The sequence below is a fragment of the Athalia rosae genome, chromosome 5 (genome assembly GCF_917208135.1).
Source record: "Athalia rosae chromosome 5, iyAthRosa1.1, whole genome shotgun sequence".
In the NCBI taxonomy this organism is placed as follows: Eukaryota; Metazoa; Arthropoda; class Insecta; order Hymenoptera; family Athaliidae; genus Athalia; species Athalia rosae.
In genome coordinates, this window is record NC_064030.1 from 4,277,820 (window position 1) to 4,289,859 (window position 12,040).

Here is a 12,040-nt window from a genome sequence, read left to right on the forward strand (position 1 = left end):
ATTCGAGCGTATTTTAATCATTCGCGGTTCAGCCGCAGTTTTCGTTCACTCGGATGTGTGTAAATTTTTTTCTTTCCTTTTCATTGCTCACGCATTGGCCTTATCTGGATATACAGAGCACCGAGCCAATGCTAATTTTAGATCCATCCAGAGCGAGAATAGATTTTCCGCCAACGGTACTAAACCACGTCAATTATTCAATACTGACCTCAATTTCCAGAATTAATACTTGAAACTTTTAACGTAAACTGACGGGCAAAATTTTGAAGGGGGTTTCTATGTCGACGGAATATACAGAATCCGACTTTGCGGAAGTTGCGATAACACATTTCGTTGAACCGCGAGTTTTTTCGCGCGTATGTTTCTTCGAAAAAAATACTCTTATCGAATTCAACCGTTCGATTTTTCGTCTAAAAAAAGTTCGCCGCGGCGACAAAAAACGGCCTTCCAATATTTGCGGTGAAATTTGAATCGTGAACGATCGCGGTGCAGACGGGATTTCGAAGGAGAAATTTTTTTTTTTTTCTTTTGACAAATTTTGGCGAACAGCTGATACCGTATGTTTGATCGAAGCAAGTTATTGCTTAGGTATACCTAGCCATGTATGTACGTATACATATACCGTATGTATCATATGCCTACCGGGATAGCAATATTGAAAGACAGATGGCGGAGGAGACCTTTAATTCTCCGAGGATCAATTCTTGACAGACTCCTTATTTATTTTGCCGTTGAAAAAAAATCGCCGCGTTTTTTTCCTCTCACCCCTTAGATGCGAGGTACGTGGTCACGGCCGTTGACGGGCTTGCTCCCGTTCGGAGGGGCGCGCCTCCTCTCGATCTTACCGAGCAAAGCTGAGGACTCGCTCCTTGATTTTCGTTGTTCGATTAATGCCTCAACGGGTTCTCGTTCCCGTTATACTTCCGTTCATGGGAAACCTTTTCTTTTTTTTTTTTTTTTTTTTTTCTCGTCCAGGAAAATAGGAAAGCCCGGCAGCGCCCGCATGGCCCCGTGACTCAAGAGTAGAAAGTCAGAGGCCGGAGACCCGAGTACGAGAGTAACCCACTTAGGGCTTTCAGTGACCCTCTGAAATATATACACCCGGCGTACTCTCGACCCTTGCGCCCTCCGGACCCCTTCCTCGGAGCTTCACCTCCGTCCCTAAAACCTCCAACACCTTTACGCGAGTCCTATAGACTCCGGGAGGCACCAGAAACTACCGTTGAGCCACCGCGCACCCCCTCAACCCCATTCTCATTCCCATTTCCATTCCCATACCGATACCCCCGTACCCGTACCCATACCCCCCAAGTCCCAGACCTACCTACTCCGCGTTGGTACATCGGAGCACAACGACCATTGACCGATCCCAACATCAATCTCTGCTCACCCAAAGTCGCGCGGAAGTCAAAAGCTTTTTTCCCTGTTTCGTGCGGCGACCTTTTCGCCGCACGAAAGCCTTCAGAAGTTTACACGCTTTACGAACATAAGCTTTTACGAGAATATAAATTTTCGCTTTCAATCCTCTCAGCGCTCTCTCTCTCCCTCACTCTCTCTTCCACTCTCTCTCGCCCTCGCGTTGTAATCCCGACGCGTTTGTTCATCGCCGGGAATAATCATAACGGATTCTTCGATCGGGAGATTTGACGTAAAAGTTGAAATTCATTTGGTTTCGTTACGTTCATCGCGGATCGAAAAATGTACGTCGTTGCGGTGAAAACTTTGGAAAACCATCGAAACGAAACGGGATTCCATCGGGTAATTCGGTCTGTTGCAAAGAGAAGAAAAATTGAGGTATCGCACCGCCGCCTCTGTCGTCTTCGGGGGTTTGAATTCTGCACGGAATAAAGTATAAGAGCGAAACTGCACTTCTTGCACTTTACTTGTACCGCGAGGAAGCGAAACGTCGAACCGCACCGGGGTAGGGAGCCGCCGAAGAGGTGTCTCGATGTTTCGCTGCCAATATCGCGAAGATAGTCGGGTTTTTTGTGTTTACCGTAAAAATTTATCCTACCCCGGAAGAGACGGGTCGGTGCGCGTCGCGTTCCGTCATCCATCGGGTCGTTAAAAGGTAGCGAAGAGGCAAAATATATAAAACGTAGGAAATAAACGAATGTGACATCTCGAGCGTAAAACGAACAACGCGATCGCATGATAAATACGATTAAAGCCATAGAATCCAGAGCGGTTAATTAATCGTACGATATAAATTAGTGGGGGGGTAACAATCGGCGACGATATACAATAGAAAATTAGTATCAATGCCCGAGGGGTATTCGAGGAATGATCCTTTCAATGGAACAACAGGTCGCTGGAGACGCGTCATTTATCTAGACAAGGTAAATGGTCTTTCGCCCATAAAATATAAATTTCAGACGAAATGAAATAAGGGCGTATCGGGCGAGGCAAAGTAAGAAAGAAGGCGAGGGTAGGGAAGACGGCGTAGGCGAGGCGAGGCGGGGCGCGAGATAAAGCAACGAAGAATATTGGGTTTACGGGGGGGGGGGTTTCTCTTGCAAGCGGAGTAAAAGAAGGCCACGCGAATCGACGTCGCGTACCGTCTCGGCGTCTTGCGGCGTCGAGGGTGTCCCGAACGACGTAGAGGAAACGGCGCCGAAGGGTAGGCCGTACCTAAGCTTCGGGTTGAGCCGGTAACGCGATCAAGTCAGCCTCTCCAAGAGCCGCTAAACTGATTTGTCTTACCGTGTATAGCGTACGCGAAAACCCCCCCCCTTGTACATGTACGTTGTATATCTATCTCTACCCATATTCATCTATACCCTCGGCTTTCGCTATTCCTTTGCTCGAGGATCTCGTTGCTCTTATGTATCCGTTATCACCCCCGTACGTTTCGTTCTATGCTCCAGAAATTCCCGAAATTCCATCCGTGCGCGGCCTGTGCAAATACACGTTCGCTTATTATAACTGTATAATATACACGGAGGAGACGGGTACTCGAAAATCCGCAAAACTATAAAAAAATTGACGCAACCGGTCATTGATTGATTTTTTTTATTTTATTCGCTATTGTTCTAGCTTTTTCTATTAAAATGCGCATTACAGCCATGTCACTGAAGGTGGATAAAATTTAATTAAATCGTAATTACAGCTGACTGAAACGGGATTTGTTATTCGGCGATTTTGAATTACATTTTATCTCCATGCAGTTTACAAATCATTTCTGGCAACATTCAAATGGTCATCAAATACATCCCATTATTACAGTAAAACGTAAACGAGTTAATGCTCTTACAATTTTACCGAATCGAATATGAAATAATGCTCGACGATGTAATTATCGCCTCTTTGCGAGCGGCTGTCGCGTATTAATCGTTTGAAAAAAGAAAAAAAATATCAAATGAATTCACGATGTAATTTATCGTCGCGATACGTACATTTTATTGGTATGCGTAGTGACCATTGCATCGCCGGACAAACTAGCGAATAACTTGGCTAATAGCAGACGTTCAAAACTGATAGAGTTTCGAAATACATTCCCCTCCATTTTTAACTTTGCGTTGCACGAGGAAAACCATAACTGCAGCGGCGAGAATGCGCTGTTGCAGGTGGCTGCATTTGGTCGACGGTTTATTTATTATTTCAGTCTCATCTCAGCCGTGCACACTGATGTGACAATAATAACACCAGAGATAAAGGTGAGGTGAAAAAAAAAAAAACAACGAGTTATACGCTTAATAGCGTTGCACCACCACCTGTCAGAAAGTGCAGCGGAAAGCTCACGTTCGACCAAACGACCCTCTCATCGCGTATCCTGTGCCGGAAATCTTGAGTCAAAAAAGGGAAAGAACGAAACAATGATGACTACGGTGATAACGACAACAACGACAATAATTCACCGATTTCTTCGTCGCGAATAACTATTAGTTACGGAATTTAGGTATACCAGATTTTTGGTTGAAACTATTCATGGAAATGCCGAGTGTTTCGAAATTTTGGGATGCGTATGTGCAATTTAATTGTACATTTTACTATTCGCGAATCATCTGAATACCGCAACTATTATTTCATTCCAGTTGGAGTTATGTAACTGAAATCGGATCGAGCCGAGCCGATTTTTGGGGGATTTCCGCACCGCGAATTATGTCCGTCCGTCAAAGAATGAAATTGCTCGAAACTTTTTGAATATTGTTGTTGGTAAAATCTGTGAAATCAGTAGGAAGGAATATCCAGGAATAATAATATCCCCAACGAACGTAGACGACGACGACGACGACGACGACGAGTGATTTTGGTAGTTGGCCAAAGTAAGAGTGTATACAGGTATAACGTAACGCTGTAGCTACTTCGTACGGTGAAGTAGCCAAAAACTTTTTCCATGTGTTCGTGTATAAAATACTCACCCTTATACGCATTTGGCTCGCTACCGGGGTAATACGAGATTGTATAATGCATGATCGTAAACAATGACGTAACATAGACTACAATAAAACCTACGGATTTCACAAATCACGTGATTTCGTGCCCTCTTTTAACTACGGTAGCTCCAGAAAATAGCGCACGTGAAACCAAGTGCGATTAAAATTCATCCGATCGAATGAATAACCAACGTTCATTTCGGACGGAACTGACCTCTCATTATTTTAAACCGTGCGGACGTACGTACGCGCATAAGTGGTGCATAATCATCCGGTTAAAATGTGAAAAATATGATTCCGCTTGAACGGTTTTTCGGAAAATAGCGTGCCGAAAAAAAATGGGATAAAAAAACGAATGAACCGACCGTTAACGACTCTCGATGACACGAGTCAGTTTTATTTACGACAAATTTTTTTCACACCAGTATCGATGCGTTGAAAAATTTGCTCCAAACGTTGCGGGTAGAGGAGATGAGGAGATCCGCGGTTTTTCGCGAACGTCGAAGTAAGCTGATGTCGGATATAATTTGATACGCGAAATTTCACCACCTGGAAGTTTCGAAAAAGCGAATAGAGGCAGCGGCGGCCGCGATATTTCTACTACGTTTCGTGAGGGATTGAGTCACGATTCCGCCAACTTCATATATGCCTCGAAGTTACCGAGGATTGATCAAACCCGATAGCCACTGAAACGCCTGGTTTATTTCCGTTTCGATATCACCATCAAATTTTCAACGGCTATACTTCGAGCTTCTCGCTTCGGTGTGAGGTATTTATGCGGTATATTCAGAAATTTGAATTCAAATCGCTTCGAAAAAAGAATCAAAGCGAATCCAGCGAATCGGACCACCAAGAGATTTGTACGGCGTGAAATTCGAGAACAGTTTCCATAAGTTTCGAAAAGTTTACGGCGCATTCGCTATTGTGAAAACTCGCGATAATCTATCCGCAAAATAACGGGTACGGACATAGCCGGAATCCCGAGGGAATAGAGCGAGGGAATTTCGTTAAAATTTCTAATATCGCGTAGTCTGTAGTTTCGAGGGGGGGTGGGGAGGGGGTTATACACGTGGAATATTTGAAAGCAGATTTGTTTGCCCGTGATACCTCGTTTCGGACGTGAGTCCTTTACTTTATAGTTAGAAAGACCGCGTCTCAACAGGTCTCCGCTCGTGGGACTTGCGATGTTTGATCTTTTGATTGAATCATATAGCCAATAACTGACCAACGTTCCCATACCGGGAGAATTTCACCCCCCTGGGGAAATATCCGACCCTTAATGCCCTGCCTCCGGCCGATTTACTCACTCTCTCCCCAACCACTTTCCGAAGTACCAGATATACTCGTTTGCAGTTTTAGTCGAAAATAAAATATTTTACCTTTCGAGAATTTGTACGAGACAAGAACGAAGAAGAGAAAAAAAAAAAAAAACAGATTTCGTTAGTTGGGTAACATTCGTGACATCGATCTCCGTCGGGAAAAGGCGCGGCTGATCTGACCGCGGAGAAAACCGCGAACGTATATTATTAGTTCAAACGAAATTATCCAACGAGCGCACGCGGTTCTCTTTGCTCAGACCATTCGGACTCTAATCCTCGCATTTTTCACGCGAATTACCGAGCAATTTACCCGCTAAGAGAAGTGGTTAGAGGCCGTTCTAGGTATGACGAACGACTCTATTAGCGGTAACTCGAGTTAAACTATGTTTGGCCTTTGTGGCCCAGCTACAACCTATCCTTGTTCGGATCCCCGGCATACCACCGCCCCCCCTGTCCCCTTATAACCTCTGCCGTGTTCCGAATCTGCTTCACAGAGGGTACCGCAACGCTGCGGTCTCTTGCAGGTACCGACCGATAAGCTCCGAAAAGTAGATGCACTAATACCAATTATTGTTTAACTGGAAAATCATACCCTCTCCGCAAACGAGACGATGTCTAAGACCCCGTTCATCAATCTCGAACCTCACCGCGAAGATTTCAGTTTTTTTCATCGATAATCGTGATTTCGTTTTTACATCCAGTTGGTCCAGGGTGAGAAACGCAAGGGTGAAAATCGAACGATTTTTGAATTTTGTTATTTGACTGTTGTGAATCATTTTTTTTTGTTTTTTTTTTTTCACAAGTTCGAAACGGATGAGAGAAAAGTATCGGAATACCGGTTGGTACAAAAAGAGACTTAACCGGTGGGATCGGCAAGGCTTTCGGGATTTGTATCCCACACAGTTATAGAGCAGGTCACCAATGGCACTAATCTGCTGGTTATGTCTTCGTGTCTCCCCGGGGGAATCGGACCCTGCAGAGCCTGAAATATTTAGTGGGCAGACCGTGGTTACCACCGATCCATTCGCCCGGTTTTCGGGTAGATTTTGGAATGGGAGATGGGCCGTTTTTTTTTTGTCTAACGAGAAGCATAGTCGTACGCGAAAATTACATCGCGCACGAATTTATGAATATGGCGAGAGCGTTAATTCGGAATTAGATATCTCGTTGGAAATTTAATACGAGTCGGTTGATTTCGAACGTTCCGTACAATACCGTGGCTTAAATTTTGCGATATACGAATTTCGTCGTCATTTTCAGAGGCTTCCTTCCTTTCGATTTGGAATCAGGGGAGCTTTCTAGGGTCGGCCATCGGCGAATAAACAACGGTAGCCAGATGTCGGAAGGGCTGGTAAAGATGATGGTTTCGTAGGGAGACGACAGAGGTAAAATGGTAAACAGAAATGGTTAGACCTTTAAGCGGATTGGCAAACATCGAATATTCCGAAACAGTGAAATGTCGTATAAAGCTTATAGGCAGGTACGTACACAGGTATATATATACACATAAAATAGTCTACTGCGGACGATGGAAAATTTTCAGTCTAACAGATTTGCGGTTGAATTTCTAAGCAGCCGGCTCTATATAATTTCGGTTTCGTCGTGACGTAAAATCCACGGTATCTTCTACACGCCCGTAAACTCGAAACGATATTAGGACAGTTTATTCGTAAGCCAGTATCAAATTTAGGTCGAATTAATTTGCCCCCGTTCTCGCTCGAACGAGATCTCGAATTATATCAGAATCCAGCCGGAGTGGCGCGACACCTGAAAAGCTGCTGCGGAGCGGCAAAACGAGTTCTATATAACAGGAGGAGAATAAGAATCGAGGTGAAGTAATCAAGCAAAGTGGCCACAGATTGAGTTGCCTCTTGGATAACTTAGTTGACTTAGTACTGGCTGCCAAGAAGTACTTCTTCTAGTTAATTGGCTCTAGCTTAACACGTAACTTTCTTTATCTCTTTTTTTTCTGTTTTTTTTCTTTTTGTTTTTTTTTTTTTTTTGTACGATAAGAACATCAACCAAATTAATAGTTTCACCCGTTTCTTCCGACGAATAATCTTTCTTTTTTTATACGAATTTCACACGTGCATAGAACGCGCGCGCGTGGGTAGGATGGGAAAATTTTGACGTGCAGGGAAGAAATTGAGGGATCCGTGATGTCGTGAAGTGGGCACGATCGGAAGCTGCAAAGTCGTGGAATTTCGAAAATTAAAGTCTTACAGGTACCGATGTCGAACATGATCCGATCAATATATGTGGGTCAATAATTCTTGGAACGCGAGAAGATCCTGAGGCCGCCGGTGCAAAGTTCTTCTTACCCTCATTCTTGTGTTATTTGACTATTCCTTTCCTTCGACGCCCCTCAGAAATTGATATCGAGAATCGTGCTGGAATCCGAAAAGCCTTCGGATTAAAGGCTTTCATTAAATAGAAGCCTTCGAAGAGTGCCGGGACGGCAGCAGACAGACTTCCTTCCCCTTCGATTTTCTCCTCTTCTCACCTATCCTTTTCTCCCGAGTTTTCTTCGCGGCTCTCTCTTCGTACAGTCGTCGGCTCTGCTCTCCTCCGTCCCTCTTTCTCATAACTCGGTGTACCGCTCTCGGATCTATCTTCGAGGTTTTTAATTTTGCGACGAAGCTTTTTATGGTCACGTGGTATAATTAGTAACCCCCCCCCTCACCCCCCGCGCGATAATGGGCTGCTTTGAATATATTTCAGCCTTTCGCGCGGAGGCTTCGCGAAAATAAAAACAATCGGTAGGTATACGGTGCGGGTGGTTTTGCTGTTGCTATGGGCAGGCAGGGGATTAGGACGAAAGTTATGTCAGGCATTTTGCGGCGCAGCATTAAGCTTTGCATAAGTTTTCCATCCTCCCCGTGCTCGCGTTAACTAGCTACTATTTCTTAACCTGCCACCGCTCTAGCTTAACACTGATTACTATACGCCACTAATTTGCCAACGAGTACATATTACGTTATACCTACCTGCCTGCCTGCTCCCATGTTTTCGCCGGGGCTAAAACTTATATGTACGGCTCCGGAACTGCCACCGCCAACGCCGGTTCAGTTAACGCCGTAAAGTTTCTAATATCTTGACTGATTTAGAAAATTCTGCCCACTTGTGCTGACGCTCGAGACCCACGAGACCCTTTTAATTTCATTATCTTCTCGTCATTTTTTCGCAGGATGCAAAAAGGGCAAGTGGAGTGGACGAACGAGCCGGCGACATCGAACAACGTGGTCCATCGATCGGTATCCCCGTCAATAGCGGGCCCATCGGCAACAACAAGTGCGAGAAATAACGAATCCACGACGAACTGCAGTGGGTTCAGACTTGGCGTCTACGGGTGGAGAAAACGATGCCTGTATTCCTTGGTGTTCGCGCTGATGGTGATGGTCATTCTGAACATGGCGCTGACGCTCTGGCTCATCAAAGTTATGGAATTCAGTTCGGTGAGTGAAAAAAAGATTTAGCCATTTTTCACAAACGGAATGCGACCGGTCGAGGGGTGGGAAAGAATTTCCGTTCGTATGGTTGAAAAAGTGTAAAAAAAAAAGTTTCCGAAAACCCTATTTTTATTCTTCGTGAAAAGAATTGCTCTAAACATAAGTCGGGACATCGGTAAGCGTTGGAAATATTTTTCCAGAAGCGAAACTCGTGAGAGCTGAGTATATATGTAGGTACAGGTGAATAACTCAGTTCTGAAGGTCTCGAACTATAGGTGTCGTATATTCGTAGGTTACATCTACGTTTCGTTTCCACAAATTGCTCCCCGCATTTTTGGCGATTCACCCCGGGGTACGGCGTACCAAGTCAAATTGCCACTCAACCCGCCGCGTACTTTCGAAGTGAAGTTTTTCAACTGAGCAACAGCGTCGTACGTGAAAGGAAATAACACACATAACGCTAAGGACTATTACGTCAGGTCCATGCGTCAAACTGAAAAAATTTGAACAAAAAAAAAAGGAAACTACGGAATGAGAAAAATAATAAAAAAGAAAACGAGTAGAGTAAAAAATTCACGCAACTTCCTGAATATAAGTTAACCGCTACCGGGCCACTTCGGGTAATACGTATTATATACCGGCCACAATACACCAAAGTTTAGAGAAATTTTTCACCCCCTGCACACGCCGAAACTTTACCTATATAACTTCGCTATGTACGTACGTACGTTCACATAGAATTGACTAGAGAAGATTATTATTTCTTTTTGCCAAGAGGTCATTTTCAGGAGTAAATATTTTTCCACCGACCCTTGCAGCTGCGCTTCGACCGACACGAGAGAGTTTATTCAATCATCTTACCTCATTCTTCGATAAAACTCCTGGCAGTTTACTGATAACGAAGATATGCCGCGCGGAGAAAAGGCGGGAGGGATGACGAGTGGGTGGGGCGAAGAATCCGCGGGGGGTATAAAATACTGGGGGGGGGAGGGGGGGAAATCGTTTGTAACTTTAGACAGCTATTAAATTCGACTTCTGTCTTGCGGCTTAAAATTAGTTTCACCCTCCCCGGGAAAAACTCTTTCCGTACGTACGTACGTACGTATATAATTTAGATTATATAATACATAATATGTATTTAAAAGCGAATAACAAGAACTCCCGATGCTTAGTATAATTCGCATGAAATTTCTAGCATTCTTACGGAATATCTACTCAACTTTACGACAGAATTATGAAGCCCGCCCTTCTTATTACCAAAAAGTTTACGGCTCCGCGTATAGGTGAGTTGTTACATACACACCGTATAACGTAACGTACAACGTTCCCCTGCGAATCCGGCTGGAGCAACTATACTAATTGCCTAATAAATACCAACGAGATATTTTTCGTACCACTTTCATACGCGTTCAACGTGACGTTTAAAGAAGAAAAATGGCGTCGCCTAAGCGGTTTAATTAATTTTTTCACCGCGAAAAAAGTAACTTTTCTCCTTTTTTTCATCCATATGTGGAGAAAAAAAAAAAAAAAAAAAACAGGAAACGATAAAGATAATCTTCGAAAAATCTGCGGTCTATCTTCATCGACGATCTTCAACTACATCTGCGACCGCGTATATAACAGAGTTATACGAAACCCATAGCCAATTTTCGTAACGATAATGTCGCGGAATATAAAAATAAAAATAATAGGGCACGTAGTTTGAATTTGCAAGTGTAAAACCTACGCGAGGTTCGCTTATCGTTCGGTCGGATGGCGCGGTATCGGCAACTGCTACAGCAATCTAACGACGTCAAATCGGTTTCAATTGTAAACTGCACAGCGTCGAATCATAAGGTAGAGAAAAAAAAAAAAAAAAAAGGAAACGGGGAAAAACGTCGAATAAAAAGAAAGAAAAAAAATAAAAATGAAATGCAAGTTAAACGATCATAATTTACTCGCGATGCATAAAATTGAAAAAATTTAAAATTGAAATCAGGCTCGGCAGTTTTTAACATATTTGACAGTACGTGCGAGTGACGGAGAATGAACAATATGCATGAAAAAAAAAATCTGACGATTTGTCGCGAATCGAAACGTGTGGGTAGGTGAACGGGAACGAGGGTATTTTTTCTCAAGTCTTTCGATATTTGGAGATCACTTGTCTAGCAGCTTCGCATATATTTGATATCGTCCGCTTACGTACCAGATTTTATTGAATTTATTCGAAATTGATACCACCCCTACCTCATCGAATCTTGAGCAATGATCCCTCGATAGGGGCTAAACTCGATGGAAATTGGGTATCAATCCGTAAGTAAGGACTCCGGTGCTATACCGGGGCTATTGGATTCCTCGTGGGAAATGTAGGTTTCTACCTTCCGCATCACCGTCACCCCCTTTCACTCCCTTATTTTGTACGGGTCCTCTTTCTCTTTCTCTCTCTCTCCCTTACTTCCATTACCACTTGCATCCGTGTAGCACATTATTCAACCCACGCTATTCTCATCGGTGGCTCTCTCTCCACCTAGTGCAAATGTGCGTAGGTAGATATCGAATTATTCACAGTCTGTCATCTGTGAATCGTACCAAAAAAATTGACGCGGCGAATCGCCAGGATTGAAAATGTAGCGCAGACTTCACGAAATTGAGCTCGGTTTCATTTGGAAGAAATTATTTTTTTTTTTTTCTCATTGTTGGCTAATGGATTAGATTCGTTTCACCAACGGGTGAGAATATGAAGACACCGGACATGACGTATCGGGGGGAAAATTGCAAAGATTTCCGATTACACTGAAACTAGTAATTTTCTGCAAGTATAAAGTTGGAAAAATTCAATAAGAGAGAATATCAGCAGAAAAATGCATCCCGATGATATTGTTGCGAAGTTTTCTTCCCAAGTTCGCACTACGTGCTT

At 43.6% G+C, this 12,040-nt stretch overlaps 1 protein-coding gene across 4 annotated transcripts in view; it reads left to right on the plus strand.

Moving 5' to 3' along the window:
- The window catches only part of LOC105689167 (delta-sarcoglycan), a 133,334-nt gene that overhangs the window by 109,852 nt on the left and 11,442 nt on the right, over window positions 1-12,040 (plus strand). For 3 of the 4 annotated variants that reach the window (XM_048655058.1, XM_012405994.3, XM_048655059.1), the window contains one exon: window positions 8,883-9,150. In XM_048655058.1, the coding sequence (XP_048511015.1) occupies window positions 8,883-9,150 (268 nt within the window). Of the gene's footprint in view, window positions 1-3,590; window positions 3,657-8,882; window positions 9,151-12,040 lie in introns of those variants that run through there. The other variant, XM_048655060.1, reaches the window with a different exon arrangement.